Raw genomic sequence first — 22330 nt, forward strand, 5'->3', positions numbered from 1 at the left:
GTATTACCTATTAAAAGTTTTAAAAAATCTAGGTAATTTTGTTAGAAAGAAAAAGGATGATTTCAGCCTTCAGGTCTTATTAATAAAGAGTCTTTAGAAAAGAAGGCCCAGCATGGGGGCTCACGCCTGTAATCCCAGCACTTGGGGAGGCTGAGGCTGGCAGATCACGAGGTCAGGAGTTTGAGACCAGCCTGGCCAATGTAGTGAAACCTTGTCTCTGCTAAAAATAAAAAATTAGCTGGGCTTGGTGGCTCGCACCTGTAATCCCAGCTACTCGGGAGGCTGAGGCAGAAGAATCCATCGGACCTGGTAGGTGGAGGTTAAGTGAGCCAAGATGGCGCCACTGTACTCCAGCCTAGGTAAAAGAGTGAGATTCTGTCTCAAAAAAAAAAAAAAAAAAAATGTTATCTCAGAGGAAGCAAGAAAGATGCTGTGAACCCCAGGGAAGGAAGTCCAAGTTTGAATGAAGCTGTGGCTATAGAGGACAGTCTGGGAGTTACTGGCCTGAAATAGTTGACAGGAACCTAAGCAGAGAAATTATATTTTAAAAATTTAAATCAAAATAATTTAACAAAAAGAAGAACTTTCTGCTCTTGAAATTTTAAACTGCATGGCAGCTTTTTTTTATTTAGTGAGGCTTTTCAGCAAAGGATAAAGCTTTTGTGGAGTACAGAGCCTATGGTAGTAGACTGGACAGCTTTCTAAGGAAATGATGTGCACACAGCAATTGAGTACTTTGGATCATCTGACAATTCTATTTTTTATTTTTTGAGATGGAGTCTTGCTCTGTCACACAGGCTGGAGTGCAGTGGCGTGATCTCGGCTCACTGAAACCTCCACCTGCCAGGTTCAAGCAGTTCTCCTGCCACAGCCTCCCGAGTAGCTGGGACTACAAGCGTATACCACCATGCCCGGCTAATTTTTAAAAAATTTTTAGTAGAGACGGGGTTTCACCATGTTGGTCTCGAACTCCTGACCTTGTGATCTGCCCGCCTTGGCCTCCCAAAGTGCTGGGATTACAGGTGTGAGCCACTGCGCCCAGTGACAATTCTAGTTTTAAACTTTATTTCCCTTGATCCTTAAGTATACAGACCAATGTACTCTGAATTTAGTTCAGAAAATATAGCCATCGTTAAATTAAGTCAGGGATCTACTATCAACCTGCTGTTAATAGGAAGTCAGTTACAGAACTGGCTAGTATTGAAGGACACAAAATGAGATATGTTGGTGAAGAATTGAAGTATAGGGAACCAAATGATAAAACTGTAATATTTGGGAATCTGGGAAAGAATTTACAAATAGCCCTAAAGAGGTGAACCTCAATTGTGTTGCCAAATTGTAGTTTGAAGGGGATTCCTGGTTTTTGCATACTTACTAGAAACCTCATGGAATATCTCCCCCAACCCTCATCCCACTTTTCCCTCTCCCCTCCCCCACAGCAGAATGCCTTGAGTTCTATATTCTAGTTCTGTTTGATCTGATCTTTATCCTCCCTTCCTTGGATCCCTGTGCACCTACTGGAGCCAGGTTACTCTGGGTCCTGGACCTGACTGCCTCATTCTAGAGGCTTCCAGACAGCCATGGTTAGTGCCCAAACCTGAGAGGATGGCTTCAGAGGGAGGTAAGTCTGCAGGTGGTGGGGAGGATTCCCGACACCTGCTTGTGTCCTTTGGGACAGGCTCTTTGGGCTTGACCTAAAGGAATATGAGATGCTAGATCTCATCAAAAGTATTACACTTGGGGAGGCTAGGGAAGGAGATTGTACCATTAAGACCGGGGGCCGGGGAAGGAAGAGGACCTCCTTAAGGGCAGATCAAAGTGTCTCCGAGGACACATGCTAAGTATACAGAATGGATGGTAATTAGCAACTTGATTCTCTTGAATAGGGGATACTTCAGCATGTGTTTTTGTGGTGGGAGAGGGGATCAGAGGCATGTGTCTTAGGAGTGGCACAGAGAAATTTCAAGGGGAAGGCCCAACTTCATCTGTCTTTTTTAGGCAACTGAAACCTGCTCTAGGATCGTGCCAGCTTGGGCTTATGAAGGGAAGGGTATGTGGAGGATGGAGGATGGGAGGGTAGGGTAGGAAGGGCCTTAGCTGGAAAAGATAATCTGTAGTTATCTGTTGCAGGGAAATGCCTTCCTGAAAACTAGGCTGGAATGTATTATAAACTGCCTCTGCTCAGAACCTCAGGGCTCCTTCCAGCCCTAGATGTGGCTTCACTTTGAGTTCAGGAAGCAATTTTTCCCGATTCATCTGAGCCAGGGAGGTGGGTCATTACAGCCAGGATGAGAGCTGGGGCTTCATTGAGATGCTCTTGGTTTTTCTTTCTTTCATGGATCTCAGACCTTCAGGCCCCTTTCACTGTGTTCCATACCCAGTGGCATACCCTTGGCCCTCTGCTCTGCGGCTGAAATGAGTTTGAATCTGAGTTTGCTCATGTTCCATGGTCCGAATGCAGAAGTTGAGTGGAATATTTTTTGTAAGAGGGAGGATAATTAGGCAGGTTATGTTCTGCTTTTTTTTCTTTTGAGATGGAGTTTTGCTCTTGTTGCCCAGGCTGGAGTGCGACGGCATGATCTTGGCGCACCGCAAACTCCACCTCCTGGGTTCAAGCAAGTCTCCTGCCTCAGCCTCCCGAGTAGCTGGGATTACAGGCACGTACCACCATGCCTGGCTAATTTGTTTTTTTTTTTTTTTTTTTTTTTTTTTGAGACAGAGTTTTGCTCTTGTTACCCAGGCTGGAGTGCAATGGCGCGATCTCGGCTCACCGCAACCTCTGCCTCCTGGGTTCAAGCAATTCTCCTGCCTCAGCCTCGAGAGTAGCTGGGACTACAGGTACGCGCCACCACCATGCCCAGTTAATTTTTGTATTTTTAGTAGAGACAGGGTTTCACCATGTTGACCAGGATGATCTGGATCTCTTGACCTTGTGATCCACCTGCCTCGGCCTCCCAAAGTGCTGGGATTATAGGCGCGGACCACCGCGCCCGGCCTAATTTGCTATTTTTAGTAGAGACACAGTGTCTCCATGTTGGTCAGGCTGGTCTTGAACTCCTGACCTCAGGTGATCTGCCCGCCTCAGCCTCCCAAAGTGCTGGGATTACAGGCATGAGCCACCTTGCCTGGCTCTACTATTTTTTTTATTTTTTGAGATGGAGTCTCACTGTGTCACCTAGGCTGGAGTGCAGTAATATGATCTCAGCTCACTGCAACCTCTGCTTCCCGGGTTCAGGCAATTCTCCCACTTCAGCCTCCTGAGTAGCTGGGATTACAGGCACGCGCCACCACGCCTAGCTAATTTTTTATTTTTCGCAGAGACGGGTTTTCACCATGTTGGTCAGGCTGGTCTCAAACTCCTTACCTTGTGATGTGCCCGCCTCAGCCTCCCAAAGTGCTGGGATTACAGGTGTGAGCTACTGCGCCAGGCCCTAGAAGCAATTTCTTTAATGCAGTCATTCTCAATGAAGGGTAAGGGACATCAAAATCACTTGGGGGACATTTGCAGACTACACAGTTCCCCATCCATATTCCCTCTTTCATCTGTTGAGCATCAGTGCTCTGAGTCTTCTGGTCCCAAGAGGAACTCAGACAGGGTGTGGTGGATCACACTTTTTATCTCTGCACTTTGGAAGGCTGAGGCAGGAGGATCACTTGAGGCCAGGAGTTTGAGCCTAGCCTAGGCAACATAGTGAGACCACATCTCTACAAGAAATTTTTTTTTTTTTTTGAGACAGAGTTTTGCTTTGAGGTGTGATCTCAGCTCACTGCAGCCTCCACTTCCTGGGCTCCAGCGATCCTCCCACCTCAGTCCCCCAAGTAGTTGGGACTACAGGAACATGCCACCCCACCTGGCTCATTTTTGTGTTTTTAGTAGAGACAGGGTTTTGCAATGTTGCACAGGCTGATCTCAAACTCCTGGTGATCCTCCCACCTTGGCCTGTCAGAGTGCTGGGATTACAGGCGAGATCTACCGTGCCTTGCCTCTACAAAAAAATTTAAAAATAAAGGGGGAATTCAGATGGCTAGCTCTGGTCTCCTTTTCTGCTACTCCATTTTTTCTTTTTATTTGTCTCAACAGCATCTCCATTGCCAGGACCAGATATGAGCATGAAACCTAGTGCCAGCCAGTCTCCATTCCCTGTACTTCCCTTTCCCCCACCGACTTCTGGCCTGACAGACCACCCACCTGGGGAGCCACCTCCACAGCCCACCATGCCTTCAGTATTCTCTCCAGACAACCCTCTGATGCTCTCTGCTTTCCCCAGCTCACTGTTGGTGACAGGGGATGGGGGTCCTTGCCTCAGTGGGGCTGGGGCTGGGGCTGGCAAAGTCATTGTCAAAGTCAAGACAGAAGGAGGATCAGCTGAGCCCTCTCAGACTCAGAACTTTATCCTTAATCAGACTGCGCTCAATTGGATTACCCCGGGCGCTCCCTGTGGGGGCCTTGAGGGTCCTGCACCTCAATTTGTGACAGCATCTAATGTGAAGACTATTCTGCCCTCTAAGGCTGTTGGTGTTAGCCAGGAGGGCCCCCCAGGCCTTCTGCCTCAGGCTCCACCACCAGTTGCTCAACTGGCTCCCATTGTACCCCTGGAAAAAGCTTGGCCAGGGCCACATGGGACCGCGAGGGAAGGAGGTACTGTGGCCACTCTATCCAAGCCATCACTAGGTGGCTGCTCCAAAATTTCCAAGGACGTTTATGAGAACTTCCGTCGATGGCAGCGTTACAAAGCCTTGGCCCGGATGCACCTATCCCAAAGTCCTGACACAGAAGCTCTTTCCTGTTTTCTTATGTAAGTGGGGAGACCCAAGATTTGATTCTAGGGCTTTTAAATAAGGCGAACTTTGGGGTGAACATAGTAGTTTAGGCTATTTAGGAATACTTGAGGGCAGGTCATGAGGGCAATGGAGATGCTCTGAGAATGAAAAACATATTAATAATAATCAGCCCCTTAACCCACTATCTAGTTTATAACAACCTTTCCGGTATCCTATCTTAAGTGATCTTCACAACACTGTGAGTTTTGGCAAGCCTTTCTCTGGTAATCTTCATTTACAGATAAGAAGACTGAAGGTCAGAGAGGGTTCCTGCCATAAACCAAGGACCAGTGATTGGAACTTAGGTCTCTCACTCCAAGTGCCAGGGTTGCCCCGTTCTATTTTACTACCTTCTGACATTGAGTCAGAACTATCCAAACTGGCCAGGATGAGTGCTGGGCCCTGACTCAGGGCCCTGGGGAGCAGGGGGACAGTGTGCGGCCAGGCAAAGGACTTTGTGTGTGTTGCTCCCTCCACCCATTTTATTCACGAGAATTCACGTTGAAATAGGGTGGTGAGTAGAGCTTGCTTAGTGGTGAAGGGCATGGGCTCTACTACTCACTAGATTTGTGATCCTGGGCAGGACATTTAACAACTTTGCCCTCAATTTTCTCATTTTAAAAAGGAGGATAACTATACTTACTTCAGAGAGTTGCTGAGAAGATTAAATGGGTTAATATATGTGAAGTCCTTGGCACAGAGAATGTTTCATTAAATGGTAACTATTTTATTATCATAAAAAGGCAATCAAGAAGAGGAAAAGAACTCACAAAAGGTCAAAACATCCTTGCTTAAGAGGGAATGTACGTTTAGCCAAGGAGCCCGGGGTCCTAGGCTGTTGGTTTTGTTTACAAGTCAGAGTCATTGCTCAGCTGGGGGATATTCTCTTCTTCCCACCCAGACCTACTGTCCCTCTCAACCGCACTGTGCCTTTAGCATTTTGTGTAAGCCACTATATAACACATACCACAATTTATTGCTTTAAACAAATTGACATGGTGTTCTTCCAGTGGCTGACCTCCTAAATGAATCTCCCCTCTACCCCGAACTTGGAGCAAATGAATCAAGATGTTCCCCCAAAGTTCTAGATGTACAGCATTTTCCTGACTCCCTGCTTTTTCAACAGGTCTGAGTTCGCTCTTGGAGCCTGGCAGGTTAAATTTCTAAATCTTGAATCAGTATGGGCTCTCAAGGTTTGCATGGGATCCATTTGCTTTGGGTCCTGGCCTGCTGTGCTTCATACTCAGAGGCTCTGGGCAGAGTCTTCCACAAAGGGCAGCCCAGACCACAGCAACCTGGGAAGCCAGTAAAATGCTCACTTGTGGGATCCTGGGCAGCTACAATTTGGTTATAATGAGCTTCTCCAGGTGATGCTGATGAACAATAATGTCTGAGGACTCCCAGGGAAGTCAGAGAAGCAAAAAGAAAGCCCTTACTTCAGGCTAGGCTCTTGATTTCTTCTGGATTAGAAAGGGCTCAAGAGCCTTCTAGAAGTGGGGGTCTAGTATTGGCATTTGACTGTCTGTGGGGAATATCTGGAAACGAAGACTGGAAAACCAATAAATAAAAACACCACATGACCTTTAATTAGAGATTCCTTTGGCTTAGCAAATGCCTTTTTTTTTAAAAAAAAATGCAAGAGCCTCTGGACAAGGTTAAACCTATTTTATAGCAAATCCCGTTCATTTAATAACAAGAATCTTCCCTTTCTAATAATTAATTGAGGATGGCACTGTAAGAATTAGGGGTGGTAGCTGTGGTTGATTTTAAAAGGTGGGGAGAAGAATTATGTTTGATTTTGTATTAGTTGTAAATTTTTACAGGAAGAGGGGCGAGCATGGTAAGTAAATGGATGGGAGGTTGAATGTCTCTAAGTCGAAGCAGAAGCGGGGCATGACAGGGCCTGAGGGGCACAATAGATTTGATGAGGGGCAGGGGATGTGTTACTGAGGCAGGTGTCAGGGCAGGTGGATGGGAGCACACTTTTAGAATGTGACTGACCCAATGGGGGTTTTAGCCCAGTGCTTCGTTCCCTGGCCCGGCTGAATCCCGCTATGACCCTGGAGGAGGGACTGCCAAAGGCTGTGCAGGAATGGGAGCATACCAGCAACTTCGACCGGATGATCTTTTATGAGATGGCGGAAAAGTGAGTCTGATGAACCCTCATTCCCCGGAGGGGGGCTGTGTGGCTGAGAGCAGTAGGGGCGGCGGAGAGGTTGGTATCTGGGTGATTATCAAAAAGGATGTTAGGGCTGGGCGAGGTGGCTCATGCCTATAATCCCAGCACATTGGGAGGAGGAGAGTGGGCAGATCACCTGAGGTCAGGAGTTTGAGAACAGCCTTGGCTAATATGGTGAAACCCTGTCTCTACTGAAAAAAAAAAAAAATTAGCTGGGCATGGTGGCACATGCCTGTAGTCTCGGCTACGGTGGAGGCTGAGGCAGGAGAATCGCTTGAACTTGGGAGGTGGAGGTTGCAGTGAGCCAAGATCACATCACTGAACTCCAGTGTGGGTGACAGAGCAAGACTCTGGAAAAAATAAAAAAGGATGTTAGGCTGGGTGCATGCTTGTAGTCCCAGCTACTCCACTACTCCAGAGGTGAGGTGGGAGGGTGGTTTGGGTCCAGTAGTTCAAGACCAGCTTGGACAACATAGCGAGACCCCATCTCAATTAAAAAAAAAAAAAAAAAAAAGAAAGAAAAAAGGGAGGAGAGGAGAGGTATAGACTACGATGGGGTTTCCTGGATCCTTCCTGCTTCCTCCACCACCTTGACTCTTGGGTTTTTCTATCCGATTTCCCCTTGAAAGCTCCCCCCTCACCAGATCCTGAATCTGTATAGGAGTCTTGATATTGTAGGTCTTAGGGTGGGATTGGACACCAATAGGTATAGAAATTCCATTTTGAAGGGACCCAGCAACGAGGAGGTGGAAATACGCTCTACCAGGCAGGTTCTTTTCTCACTGACTTGGTAGCAAGTGGCTATTGATGGAGAACTTCAAGAGCACTCCTCCATTGGAAATAGTGGCATAGAAAGTCCCTTTCCTTCTTTAGGAGGGACTAGTTCTGGAAGAGCCAGGGAAAGCCAGTTTCCTGGATGCCCAAAGTTGTCTCTCGGCTCTTACTCTATTTCTCTATAATATCTTTGGTTTAAAAAATGAAAAAACCCAGAAAAATGAACGATTTTTTCTAAGTTTGGCTTCCACTTATTTCCCCCAAACCTTTTGGACCCATGCTTCCTAGATTTACCTTTCCAAGAACCCCATCCCAGTCTCAGGACTCGGGGGTCTCAGCACTGTCTTATGGTAGGAACTGCCTTGAATTCTTTATGGTTGTAGGCAGCGGCAAATGAGGTCTTGAGGAGGATCCCACCGTGAGATCCCACCAGGCTGTTGCATAGGCCTGATTAAATTAAGCCTATATTAAGCACTGCTGTGCACAATCCATGAAGCTGGGTGAGGAAGGTATGGAAAAGGAATAAAAGCCCTGGCTCTGTCCAAGAGAACTTTACAAGCTGTAGATCATTCTTGATTTTTTTTTTTTTTTTTTTGAGACAGAGTCTCACACTGTTGCCTGAGCTGGAGTGCAATGGCGCGATCTTGGCTCACTGCAACCTCCGTCTCCTGGGTTCAAGTGATTATCCTGCCTAAGCCTCCCGAGTAGCTGGGATTACAGGTGCCCACCACACCAGGCTAATTTTTTGTATTTTTAGTGGAGATGGGGTTTCACTATGTTGGCCAGGCTGGTCTTGGACTCCTGACCTTGTGATCTTGGCCTCCCAAATTGTTGGGATTACAGGCATGAGCCACCATGCCAGTCCTCATTCTTTATTTTTTTTATTTTTCTTTTTTCTTTTCTCCTTTACTTTTAAAAAAGTTTTTTTTGAGGCAGGATCTTACTCTGTTGCCCAGGCTAGAGTGCAGAGGCACTGTCATGGCTCACTGCAGCCTTTACCTCCTGAGATCAAGCGATCTTCCCACCTCAGCCCCCTCAAGTAGCTGTGACTAGATGTGTGCCACCACTCCTGGCTAATTGTTTTTTTTATCTTTTGTAGAGATGGGTTTTTGCCATTTTGCCCAGGTTGGTCTTGAACTCTTGAGTTCAAGCAATCTACCCACCCCAGCCTCGCAAAGTGTTGGGTTTATAGGTATGAGCCACCCAACCTGGCCATTCATTTTCCTGAGCTTCCTAAGTGATAACTATAGGGGAAGGAACTATGTGCTGAGCTCCCTGAGGTTTCCCTAGAACTATGATTAAGCCACCTGTGAACACCCTCCTGGGTGACATGACTTAGGCAGACTTTGCCCAATTGAGAGCACTTCCATTCTTAGCCATGCTTGGCTGTCACCTGTGTTTCTGATGGGTCTGGTCTCCTCCTTAGCATTGCCTACACTTTTCTCACCCTCTGCAGGTTCATGGAGTTTGAGGCTGAGGAGATGCAGATTCAGAACACACAGCTGATGAAAGGGTCTCAGGGCCTGTCTTCTGCAACCCCTTTGAAACTTGATCCTCCAGGGCTCCTGGCCTCTGAGGTTTGCCAGCAACCAGGTGAGGCTACTCAATTTTGATAGGAGCCGTGGGCCAAAGGCTCAAAGTGTGGTGTACGGAAGCCACTCACAGATTAGAGAAGGCACGGCCCGGGCTCTGCCACTTTCCCTCCGGAGAGTGGGATTTGATGTTTCAAACAGACCACCCCATAGGAGCCTGGGTTCTCAGGTTCCTTTTGTTCTGAACTAGGTATTGATCTTGGTCAAGTAAACTAACTACTCTCACCAAGACTGTAAATTAGGCACATAATACCTTATCTGCCTAAATGGAAGCTGGATCATGTGGTTTCTTGGAATTTCAGGGGTTCCAAAATTCCTCATACAGTGATTCTTAGACCTCTAGGTCCTAAATTTCCCATGACTGGTACTTTTTCAGGTTGCCCAATCCAGCCTGGAACCACTTCAGTGTACCCAAATTACTGGCCTTACAGAGCTGGAGGCAGAAGCTGTGGTTTCTGTACCACTTCTCATTCTCCTGACCATCTTTTCCCTTAGCATACATTCCAAAGAAGGCAGCCCCCAAGGCACGGGCCCCCCGCCGGCGTCAGCGTAAACCCCAGAGACCTCCTGTTTCTGAGGCACCCAAGGAGATCCCACCAGAAGCTGTGCAGGAATATGTTGACATCATGGAAGAGCTGGTGGGAACTCACTTGGCCACTGGGGAGTCAGATGGAAAACAGGAAGAGGAAGAAGGGCAGCGGCAGGAAGAGGAAGGGATGTATCCAGATCCAGGTCTTCTGAGCTACATCAACGAGCTGTGTTCTCAGAAGGTCTTTGTCTCCAAGGTGAGCTGGGCCTGCACATCTGGTTTCTAGCAGATCCTTGGGGTGGATGCTCCCAGGAACTAATGCTTTGGGGTTTGTCCAAGATAGTAGGAATTAGGTTTTATTCCGTAACTGAGAAATGTGTGTGCATGCATCATCATGAGAATGTGTATAGTTGGTGGTAGTCAGTTTACAACAGTACCAGGGAGTTAAAAGGGGACAGCTGGGGAGCTCATGGCTTCTTCTCTAAAGCCCCTTGCCTCACAGGTTACTGGCTTAAGGACTCATATCACTTTTCCTTCTGTTCTCCAGGTGGAGGCTGTCATTCACCCTCAATTTTTGGCAGATCTGCTGTCCCCAGAAAAACACAGAGATCCCTTGGCCTTAATTGAGGAGCTAGAGCAAGAAGAAGGACTCACTTTTGCCCAGGTAAAAATGGGATATAGGGAATATCAGGACAAGAAGCTTGCAAAATGTTATCTAACCCTACACCGTCATGGACAATATGGCTCTAGAGATGAACAGTTTCAGAATTGGGCTTCAGGTGCAGAACAAGTGGGTAGAGGGCTCTGGAAACACAGGACATGAGAATGTAAGGGTTCAAAGCATGGGAATAAGGCACAAGAAGATGGGAAAGAGCTGCAGTATCTGTCTTTGCTACCATCGCTTAAACTACTTGCTTGCCTTCCTTGCCCTGCCCAAATACCATCTCTTACCACTCATTCAGTTACCTCTTCTCACAACCATGTGCAGAACTGATTATTTGTCCATTTTCTTCCAGCTGGTCCAGAAGCGATTCTTGGCCTTGGAAGAGGAGGAAGATGTGGAGGCGTCTCCAGGTTACAGTGGAGCTCAGCTGGAGTCAAGTCCTTCTGTTTCTGATGAGGATGAAGATGGGGGTGGGCGGTTTCAGCCCTCACCTCGGCTTCAGGGGGCTGGGGGCGCCGTTCGCCTCGGAAAGACTTCTTCTTCAGGAAAACGGGCAAGAGAAGTGCATGGTGGGCAGGAGAGATCCCTAGATAGCCCCAGAGAGATGCACAGGGATGGGAACACACTGCCAGCCCCCAGCAGCTGGGACCTGCAGCCAGAACTTGCAGCTCCACAGGGCACTTTGGGATCCTTGGGTATGGAGAGGAGAAGGTCTGGGAAGGTTATAAACCAGGTACCTCCACATCAGGATGGCCACCTAGGAGGTGCTGGGTCTCCTGGGCACTGCCTGGTGGCTGATAGGACTTCAGAGGCTCTGCCCTTTTGCTGGCAGAAAAGCTTCCAGCCCAAGAGCGCTCCCAGTTTGGATGTTGGACTTGCAGAGCTGGCTCCTCTGCAAGGACAAGGGTTAGAAAAGCAAATCCTGGGATTGCAGAAAGGAGAACAAACGGGGGCTTGTGGAGTGTTTCCTCAAGGGAAGGAGCCTTTGGCAGTGCCCCAGGAAGGCTCTTCAGGAGCCATGTGGGGAGATGACAGAGGTACCCCCACAGCTCAGAGTTATGATCAGAATCTTTCCCTTAGGGCAGCTGGGGACAAGGACGAAGTCTCTGTTAGCCCAGGACTCTGGCTGAGCAGTGGGATGGATACTGCAGGCTTGGAGCTGTCCATACAAATAGAAGAGGTCATAGAGAGCTTCCAAGTTGAGGAGTGTGCAACTGAGTATCAGGAAGGCTGCCAGGGACTGGGCTCCAGGGGCATTTCCCTGGGTCCTGGAGAAGCCATAGTACCTGGGGACACAGACAGCAGTGTGATTCCCTGTGGAGGCACAGTTGCAACAGCTGCCCTAGAAAAGGGAAATTATTGCAGCTTGCCAGGACCTTTGAGGGCCAACAGCTTGACCTCGAGGTCCAAAAAAAATCGAGAACAAAGCCATGAAACCATAGGGGATCCCAATGATCTGTGGGCAGAAGGTTGCTTGCCATTGCTGGAAAGCAGAATTGGTGGTTCCACACTGGGGTCTGCCAAAGAAACCCTCCAGGCCACATGCCAAGGCAATCTCCTTATCATGGGGACCCAGGATACCTCCTCCTTGCCTGAAGCCAGTCAAGAGGCAGGGAGCAAAGGCAATTCCTTTTCTCCTCTGTTGGAAACTCCAGAACAGGTCAACATACTAGATGTTAAATATGACTATGGCCTCCAACGAAGGGTCAGCGAGGACACCCGCCCACTGAATGTTCATTCTTATGACCCTGAAGGAGAAGGTGGGGTGGATCCTGATCTATCCAAGCCTAAAAACCTTGCTGCTTTACAAGACAGTCAGGAGTCTTACACAACTGGGACCCTCAAAGCAACATCTCACCAGGGCCTTGGAAGCACTTCCCCTAGATGGGGAACCAGGGATGCCATAGTTCTGAGAGAAACTTCTGTTAGTAAAACACATAGGTCAGCAGATAGGACCAAAAGAAAGGGGAAAAAGAAGGGGAAGGAAACAGAGGAAGAGGATGAGGAACTCTCCAACTTTGCTTATCTCTTGGCCTCTAAACTTAGCCTCTCACCAAGGGGGCGTCCTGTCAGTCCTCACCATACCTCAGGAGGTCAGGGCAGGCAGAGAGCATCCCACCTGCTCTCTTCTGAGGCAAGAGGCTCCAGCAAACCACCAAATTCAGTTGCCAAGTCTGGGAAGCGAGCTCTAGTTGGAGGTCCAGCCCCTACTGAAAAGAGACCCCACTCAGGAGCTCAACTTGGGGTCCGCGGGGAGAAACCCCTAGCTCTGGGAGTAGTTCGACCCTCAAAGCCTCGTAAAAGGCGGCGTGACAGTTTTGTCACGGGCAGAAGGAAGAAACGACGTCGTGGGCAGAAGGAAGAAACGACGTCATAGCCAGTAGGGAGCAGCAGGACCATCTGACCCCACTTGCCAGTCCCTAAAGGTGGGTGCCCCAGAGTAGATTCCACCCACTGCTGCTCACCGATGGAGAATCCCAATGTTGAATCTCAGCCCAATGTTGTTTTGTTGTTCTGCAAAAGTGGCAAGCATGGAGAGGAGAGGTCAGACTGGCTAGGCTGCAGGGGGAATTACCTTTGGAAGGAGTTATATAGAAAAAAAAAAAACGAATAAAGTTTTTTTGGAAAATGCAATCAAAGTGCCCTTTTTCTGTACTCATGTCTTTGCTGCTAGATAGGGTAAGATGCTATAAAGAAAGGCTGTAGGGGTAGTCTTAGATTCTACAAATCCATGAATCTTACCTTGTCTCCAGCCTTATCTGGGCTCCCTGCAGCCTCCTCTTGGCAACAGACTGGCTCTCAAGTCCCCAGACTGAGGAATCTCAATGATCACTTTATATATCCCCTCTTCGCAAGCCTGGACTTGGTGTTGGGAAGGCTTATCTGGGTGTCCTATAATTATCTGCCTCCCTTTAAGTCTATAGATAGAAAGATGCCTTTTAATCTGTTAGATCTCTGAGATAGTGATCTAATTTTCTTTCTTCTTTTTTTGAGACAGGGTCCCATTCTATAGCCTGGACTACAGAGTACAGTGGTACAATCATGGCTGACTGTAGCCACAACCTCCTGGGCTTAGACAATCCTCCCATCTTAGCTTCCCAAGTAGCTGGGACTATAGGTGTACACCACCATGTCCAGCTAATTTTTCTATTTCTTTTTGTTTTTGTAGAGACAGGGTTTCACCATGTCACCCAGGCTGGTCTTGAACTTCTGGGCTCAAGCCATCTGCCTGCCCCAACCTCCCATAATGCTGGGATTACAGGCATGAACTACTGTGCCCAGCCTAATTTTCTAATTGTACATAATTGTGTCCAGACAAAGTACCTCTAGGGGGCCTTGTTTCTTCTTTGAGAAGAGGCTGGACAGACAGAACTTCAGTGTCCTTACTCATCTTGTGGCAGAGAAACCCTCCTGTGTGGCTGGTCTGACCAGCAGGGAGGAGGCTGGTTCCTTACAGACACGGCTCTGTGCTTCCACTAGGAGTGATGGAATCAAGTCTCAGTAGGATTATTAAATATAGAATGGTAGCAAGCTATTTTTTAATCTCTAATGAGGGCAGAACAAGAGGGAATGAGCTGAAAAGAGGTTCATGAGGAAGTCGGTTAAAATGTACATAGAGAGATGACAGCAGGAGGGGAGGATATGGAGTCTCAGTAAGATTTCTGTGCAGGAAAGAGCCCTGTCCATCTGAGAGTGAGGAAGATTCATCCAACTGTGGCCAAGAGATGAACCTTGGAAACCTTTGGGATCTTCCAATGGGTGTCCTACAACCATTCATCCCTCTCCTTCCAAAGTAATGATAGCATCAATGTGACTGGACTTCATTTTTTTTAATAGATATAGATATAGATTTATATTTATATATAAAATAGTTTCTTACAAAAAAATCAACCAAACAAAAAATTAAATCAACATAAAAAAAACAAAAAAAACCAAACAACAATAACAAAATTCAAACAGGAGCAGAGATGGGGCTGAGGCCTAGAGGAGGCCCCTGGCGCTGCCCTGCGGAGGAGGGGGTGAGAGGCTGAGGCACTCAGTCTCCCTTCTGCTTGGGTGCTTGCACAGTCCCGTTGGCCAGGGCAGTGGGGCTGCCTGGGGATGAGGCATTTGGTGTCTGGGAGGTGCCTCGAGAGGTGTGTGGGGGGCGCAGGTAGGTGCTGAAGAGCTTCCCATAGAGTGGGTCATGGAGGGAGAAGTTCTGGAACTGACCTGGACAAATCAGAGTGAGATGGGGAACAGTGAAAAGATCTAAGAATGAGAAGAGGATCCCCCTGCCCTTTTCTCAGAGCTAAAACATCTTGTCCCTCTACTTTGTTGAACTTCTCAAATCCAGGTTTTTGTCCTCTCTTCTTCTAGCTTGTTCCTCCCAGCCTCACTGCTCATAGGTTCTGATCTCCAGCACTGGCCACTAACCCTTGTTCCCTCACAGCCCAGTGCTTTCCCTGGTGCCTGCCCCAGATGCCTTTGTGGGGCTGAGAAGGCAGTGACTCACAGAGGGAGAGGCCTTGGCTGGATCCTGCCTGGCAGAGCTCAGCATGCAAAGCTGTGGCAGCAGGGCGGGGTGAACCCAGCAGCAGGTGCAGGATGGTGCTGAAGCCGTCTTTGTACAGCAGGCGTTTGGGTCCCTCGGCTTGCTCTTCAGCAAAGAGCTGGGAGACAAAGGGATGCAAGTCAAGTTCTCTCCTCATGCCATGGCCTCACCCTGCCCCACAGAATGGCCTGACAGTCTCCTCCTCTTCCAAAAGGGTGGTGCACAAGCCTTCCCTGACCCTCAGTGTCATTTCTGCAGAACTGTAGACTTTGTAGCTTTTTCCTTCTTCTTGTTCCCAGTTAGGCCTCAACATAGAGGCTGAGGCTCTGCAGTTTTAGGCAGTGTGGCACTAGGTTGGATACCAAGTGCCTGCTATCTAGAAGCTACTGGAAACAGCATACCGAACAGGCCTCCTGGAGTGGGGTGAGCATAGCCACTAAGTACCCCCTCTACCCCTCAGTACCTCAAAGGCCAGACGAGTCAGCTCTTCCAGGCTCCTGCCCCCATCCAGAGCTGCTAATGCAAGGGCCACATCTCGGAAGTCCACCAAACCCTGGGTATCCTGGTGTGAAAAAGAAACCAGGGCAATGTGGGGACCCTGTACCCTGCTTCCTGCTCTTTGGATTTTGGCTCCCCCTCTTCTCAGCAGATAATGGGGTGACCCCTGTGACTGCTACCCTCAGAACTGTGAGCGCCAAACTCTTTAGGATCCCTGGAATTTCTCTCAGGTCATAGGCTTTCTCAAGCTATACCAGGTCACGTGGTGACAAAGCCCTCCCATAAAGGGATATCCTAGGACTATAAGGGAATCCCTCAGGAATGCTGCAGGTACTATGAAGTTTCTGACATGCCAGCGGAGGGCACTCCTAGTCCCCAGGCTAGACAAACTGGTTCTCTCTGACTCGGCCTATGTAGAAGAATTGGTCCAACAGATTGAAAGGGAGTCACTGGCATAATTTCTTATGAAAAACACAAGGATGATGGCTGCTGTTCCAGCTCCATGGGGGACCATGGCATTTGAATTTTTGTTTCTGCTTTGCTACAGGCCAAATAGAGGAAGCTCTTTTCAGGGACAGTCTGTCTCAATCTAAGGAATCTAGACACCTGGTCACTCTTTGTCCCTTCAGAGGATGTTGAGAGTCACATTCTGCATCTCGATCAAAAAGCTCCTTGGGACCACTGTTGGTTGTTCGTAAGCATTAAGAATCCTTTAGGACTTTTGTAAGTTGATCGGGGAACGTGGTTAAATCTACATGGGCTTGCTAAGAATCTTGAGAAAACTCCTCTAGAGAAGCTATAGAATATTTAAAAGAATCTGGCCAAGTCCCGCAGATACATCTGGGTCTCAAGCTCTCTACCACCTCACCTGTCCAGTGATGTTTCTTCTACGTGTCATTTTCACACGTAACCTTCATGACTCTTCTTCAAAGACCCTCACCCAGTGTCTCACAAAGTCTTATCATTCCTCACTTTTGCCAATCTCTAAAGTGGTTTCAGAAATTTATAGTCCTCACTGATTATTTCTCCCTTGTTCCTCCTCATGATGATGATAACATTGCTTTTCAATGCACTGGATGCTTGATTAAAAAATGAATCTTCAGTGGATCTCAGGGGATGACCATCTAACAGCTGTTAGAACATCCACTGACTCCAAACTGTGAGTGACTGATACGGCCACTAGGAACATGTCAGCCTGGAGGGAAGCCTGGGTTCTGCTCTGCTCTGTGTTCTAGCTCCTTTACCTGCTGGAAGTAGCCAAAGGCACCAGCCACCGTCTGAGGATCAGAGAGCTGTAGCTGCCTGGCAAACTCTTCCTGGCTGATCATTCGACTCCGGCCTGGCTCTGCCCCAATGTCCACATAGCCAGGGGACAGCCTACAAAGGAATTGTTGAAGGCAGAGAGCTGTCTCAGTTTCCTGCTAGACACACCATCTAGCAGGGCTTTAGCCCCAGTACCAACAGTTCTACCAGCACAGGTTCAGCTGCTGTTTTCCTAAGATGTACTCAGTTGGTCCCTTAACAGTCCTTCTTACTTTTTTCACCTGACTTATTATATATCCTTCCATTTACTTCCCCCCTTCCTTTTATTTACTCCATTATCTTTTTCCCCAGTTTTTTTCATTTTTAAGATTTTCCTTCCTCCTCATTTCTCCGCTTCTTATTCTCTCTCTCTCTCTCTCTGTGACACCGCTCACACTCCCACTTTCAAGACCACTTACCCAGTCTTCTGAAGCACTTTTCCCAGTTCCCAGAGCTGTGGCTCCAACGCCACCTTCAGCCGTCCCACCACAATCACAGGTAAGCTCCCTACAAACTCACATTCGGTGGCTGGAATGCCCAGAGCCCTACAGGATGAACAGGAATGGGATGGAGGGGAAGGAAGCAGAAGAAACTTCTGAGGGTTCATTCCTGACTCTGGCCCACTGGCTGGAAGAATTGATCAGGCCCCTTTAAATCTCCCCTTCTCCATCTCAGCTGTCCAAGAGCCCTTCTCACAGCCTGCTCCTCAATCTTTGCTTGAAAACCTCGCCCCCCTCCACCGCCTTGTGGTTCCTTTGCCCTGTGTAACTGCTCCAGGAAATACTTTGTGGGGCACTCACTGTGCCATGACCCTCTGAACGTTGTTGGCATACAGGGTGGGGTCCTTGCTCTCCTCAGGACTGGGGTGATACACAGGAAGGAACTAAAACCGACACACAATTCTTATCAGAACCTCAAAGTGAGGTATGACCATTCCCACCCTCTTTCCCAAGGTTTCAGAGGTAAGAGATGTCCATTCTCCCACCCCACCAATGAGGGCCATACCTCCACATCCACAATGCTGCAGGGCTGAGAGGCTGTGAGCCAGAGGACTTTGAGTCTAAGAGAAGAGAGATTTCAATGCTCACCAATCGCTAACTATGGGTTCCTTCCCTGGCTTCCACACCCCACTACCCTCCCCCAACCCAGGTGGGGAGTGGGAAAAGTTCTGCCTATTGATATAGGGATGGACTCCTAGCCATACAGTCAGCTGGGTGAATATGCAGTTGGGAGATACAAGGAAGGGCCAGAAATGTGGTAGGGAAAGAGAGCAGAGCTGCATGGATATGCCAGAGGAAGAACTGTGGGCCAGAGGAGGTGTGAGTAATGGAAGAAAAAGGCAAGGGCATGCCCGATAGTGATGATTCTCAAGAAGGGAAAACCGAGGGAGAAAAATCACAGAAACATGGGAAAATAAGTGCATAGGAGCCATAATTACAGTAGGCACAATTTAGGTGGGATAGCTAATCTAAGCATTGCCAGATTATATGGGGAGATCAGGGTAAAAGTGGCATCTCCTTTAGAGTTCTCTTGGTCCTAAGATGAAGAAGGCCATTCACCTTGTCTGGAGATTGGAAGACGGGCAGGAATTCTCTGATGGACCCTGCACCCCACCCTCACCCCTGGAAATACCAGAACTCACACTCCAGGACCCCTCCATGCCCAGCTGGTGGTGTCCTATGGGAGAAACAGGTGAGGGCATAAGAGCATTACTTTTTCCCCCTGGAATTGGCCAATCACCTTTGAGCAGAGGGCCTGATCCCACCTCTGGTCACACCCCCAATGCACATCCCATCATAGCACCAACAGTTTACACTTATTTCCATTTGGAGTGGATTTGTGCTCCCCCTTTCCACTCTTTCTTGGACTCAGACTCACCAGACTGTTGGGGTAGCGGATGAGGACAGGCTGCACAGGCACTCCTGCGATGAAGGCTCCTAAATCCCATTTCCACCCCCACCCCCACAAGGCAGAGGTTAGTACACAGAAGTAGCTAGAGGGCATGAAGTATGGAGGTCTGGGACAGTTCTCAAATGAGCTATGGCCTTGCTCCACTCATTGATAATTTTTTCTCTGACTCCCCAACTTATCAGCATTAGCTAGAAGGTTCCCGGTCTCCCTTCCTTCCTCTCCTATCCCTCCTGCTCTTCCATTTCTTGGGTTATTTCCGAGTCCCTCCCCAAATCTGGAACTTCTTTTTCCTACAGCCCACCACCCACTATCATTTTATTCACCTGGTTTGAACTTAAGCAAAGCCTTCTTGTTGGAACAAGTGCCTTCTGGAAAGAATAGCACCTGGGGGGAAAAAAAGAGCTGAACGAGGTGAAGAAGGCTGAAGGCTGAGGAGAGAGGAAAGGGAAGTCTCTTCAGGAGGACATGGAAAGTGAGGAGATGATCTTGAGACCCTTACTCACCTGTGGCCACTTGCCCCCTGAGGTGGCCCGCCTTCGGACCTCCTCCACCACTCTTCGACGAGAAGCCGGGTCATGCCGGGATACTAGGATGGCTTGGTTGAATCGAAGCAGGGCTGGGGTTTGGAAAGGATATGAAGAGGAATCACTTCATTCTTACCCAGGGGCAGTAACATCTGCAGTCTCCACCCTCTCAGCAGTATGAGAAGTTTCTGCTAGCTCTTTGCCCTGGGGCAATCCCTTATTAGCAGCCGTCCTTTTAGAGAACTGACCAGAACTCCCTCTAATACCTCTCTGTCCCAGCCCTCCAAATCTAAGACTGGTTGACTAATGGTGGTAATTTATATTTCATTTGCCAACAGGCCCTCCCACTTGAGGCCAGTTCTTCTCTCCAGTGTCTCCATTGCTGACTTTTCTTTGCCCAGAGTTGTCACCCTTCCCCTTCACGACCCCGTTTGTTTGAACTCTCTCACCTCCAATGACAGGAACGGAAAGGTTCTCAGCTCGGGATACAACTTTGGGTAAGTCACAGGGCAGCAGAACAATGGGGTCAAAGAAAGTGGAGTGTGGGGCAGCAACAAGGACAGGGGCTTGAAGGCGAGACGCTCGCTGGCCCCGAACGCGAATCCGAAGGAAGCCCAGCAGGAAAAAGAGCAGGCGGCTCAGGCCCAGCACCCCATTGTGGCACACAGTCCTAACCAGGGCAAGGTTGGGTATCAGCGGAAGCAGTGGTTCTAACCCTCACCCGCCCCCAGGTTCAGGCACTGGGGAAGTAGGGCACCTCTCTTTTACCCTTAAATAGGATGTGACCAAGGGGCCAAGGTCTTTAGCCACTTTGGGACACATCAGGGCATTACTTACAGGTGAGGTCTGGGAACCAGATCTGAGCTTGGCTGACTCATTCACCCAAGTTAAATAGAATAGTTTCAGAATCCTCCCTTTTCTTCTTCTCAAAGAGGGAGGGGAATAGACAGCAGGGAAGAGAAGTAGGGTCTCTGGGGTCTGACCTCCCACTTACTTCCTCCATCCTGTAATTGGCTCCTGAAGCTGCTCCTCACTAAGTCCGGCCACTTGCAGCCAGGCAAAGGGCCAGAGGAGAAAGAGGACGATAAAGGCCAGAAGCACTCGGATGGGGGCCAGCAGTGCCCCCAGGAGGCAGAACTGCAAAGGGTGGGAGAGAATGCCACTTTAGGGCTTGGATATGCTCCCTCCACAGCATCTCTCTCCCACAAAGGATAGACCCAGGAGCAGACAGCCATCATCCCTTGCAGGTGATAGGTGGTGTGGGAACAGGAGAGAGGACTGGGACCCAAGGTGGGCTAAAGATACCAATGAGGGCAAGAGGATAAAAGATTAATGGGATCAAAGGCCTTATTTTCCTATCTCTCAGTTGGTCCCTACCCCACCTATAAAACCGAATGTTATAAAATGCATCTAGCACTTAGAAGATTTAATAAGAATGCATGAGAAAGTGCAGGGTGCTGTGCTTGATGTACAGTAGGTTAGAGATAGGTCCTCCTCCCCCACATCTTATTCCATAAATAGCTCCTATGCCCAACAGAAACCAGGTGCACAGATCTTTCCACTTTGGGCCTAGTACGCAGAGGGTTGTAAATACGGAGAGGTCCAGTTTTCAGGCCCGAGGTCAGTTTCTAGTACTGCCCAACAGCAATCCCATACTACTGGGGGATACGGGAGACAAGAGCTCGGCCCCACTCCGCATGGAAGAGGTTGCCGGGAGCCAGGCTGACTCCATAGGCTGCCTTGGGGAAGGAGCAGGTAAACAAACCTAGCCCCTGGAGCCTGCCTCTGGGGAGGTGATGACAGCAGAAACCTTGGACACTCCCTCCCCACACCACCTCGCAGTGTCTCAAGGCTGGCGCGGCCCTACACTTCCTGTAGCCAACCCCCTTCTCAGCCTCCCTGCCCCCACCGGGAGGTGCTGCAGTGCGGGGTGGAGGGGGGTTGGAGGGAGTGGGAAGAGGGGGTGTACGAAGGGCGCAGGGTCACAGGCTCCCGGCCCAGAAACGCCTTCCGTCTAAGTCATGCCCCGGAGGAGAACTCGGCACGCCCCCGCCCCCACCCCCGGCTTCCCGTAGCCTCTAACTCCGTCCTAGCCGTCAGCCTCCGCAGGATGTAATCCGCATTCCCCAGCGTCCTTCATCTCTCCAACCCCTGGGTCCCCTGCAGCCCTTCATCCCCACCTACTCCGTTCTTCCACACCTTCGAGCTGTCTAGAGCCCAAGCCCGCAGCGTCCTCTCCAGGACTCCTTGCCCACCCCCGGCCGCCCCCACGTGCGCATCCCCGGACTCCAGCTCAGCAAGCCTCTCAGCCATCTCCTTCTCAAGGATCCCCAAGCCCACCTTTGCCAGGGCTCAAACGGCCCCATTTTCCTATCCCCACGGGTCCTCCCGACGCCCACTCCCCACACATTACCTTAACCCTCTGGAGGCGGGAGAGATGTAATTCATGTACGAAGGGGTTGGGGGGGGGCTGGGGGTCCGGGGGTGGGATCGAGGGGGACCCAGTCCCCCGGACTTCCCTGGCTCATGGCGGGAGAAGGTGGGAGGGAGGGCACCCCGGCCCCGGCCCCGGCCACCACTCTGCAGAGCAGCTGCTGCTGCAGCAGCGGCAGCGCTCTGGCCCGGGCCCCGCCTGGTGCGGGCCGCCGAGAGGCGGGGAGCAGGCGGCGCAGCCCAGCCCGCCCGCGTTGTCAGGGCGCCGGCCGAGGGGCGGGGCTTCCAGGGCCCGGGCGCCCCTGCTCCTCCGCGTTCGCCGCGGCGCCGGCAGCCCTTGGGCCACTGTTCCGCGGCGGCCAGGGCTGGAGCGGGCTGCCCCTGGGCTTCGGCCCCTCTGTCGTTCCTGTCTGGAGACCCCTGGCCTCAGCTTCGGAGCGGGAGTGGGTCTGGGAGCTGGCACGGAGCTCAGAGCGCCCTCGGTCCCCGCCCGGGCGTCGAGGTCACCCAGCGAGCGCAGATCGGGGTGGGGCCCTTGAGTTGGTGGGCAGGCAGGGACAGGTGGGCCG

At 49.8% G+C, this 22330-nt stretch overlaps 2 protein-coding genes across 2 annotated transcripts; one reads left to right on the plus strand and one right to left on the minus strand.

Moving 5' to 3' along the window:
- Positions 1–1605: 1605 nt before the first annotated feature.
- On the plus strand, positions 1606–13181 carry NUTM1 (NUT midline carcinoma family member 1). Its single transcript, XM_032261269.1, has 5 exons — positions 1606–1621; positions 4082–4786; positions 9970–10151; positions 10443–10559; positions 10912–13181. The coding sequence occupies exons 1-5, from the start codon at positions 1606–1608 to the stop codon at positions 12934–12936; spliced, it is 3045 nt and encodes a 1014-aa protein (XP_032117160.1). The 3' UTR covers positions 12937–13181.
- A 1189-nt stretch (positions 13182–14370) lies between these two features.
- LPCAT4 (lysophosphatidylcholine acyltransferase 4) lies at positions 14371–21871 on the minus strand. Its single transcript, XM_032261270.1, is given in 15 exon segments — positions 14371–14771; positions 15055–15211; positions 15557–15655; positions 16836–16968; positions 17313–17438; positions 17694–17776; positions 17899–17953; positions 18536–18570; positions 18772–18830; positions 19128–19188; positions 19308–19420; positions 19778–19998; positions 20323–20465; positions 21742–21795; positions 21797–21871. Coding segments are annotated over 15 exon segments (1575 nt in total). The 5' UTR covers positions 21857–21871; the 3' UTR covers positions 14371–14595.
- Positions 21872–22330: the final 459 nt, after the last annotated feature.

Source organism: Sapajus apella, unplaced genomic scaffold (assembly GCF_009761245.1).
Source record: "Sapajus apella isolate SASKATOON/1434 unplaced genomic scaffold, GSC_monkey_1.0 scaffold122, whole genome shotgun sequence".
In the NCBI taxonomy this organism is placed as follows: domain Eukaryota; kingdom Metazoa; phylum Chordata; class Mammalia; order Primates; family Cebidae; genus Sapajus; species Sapajus apella.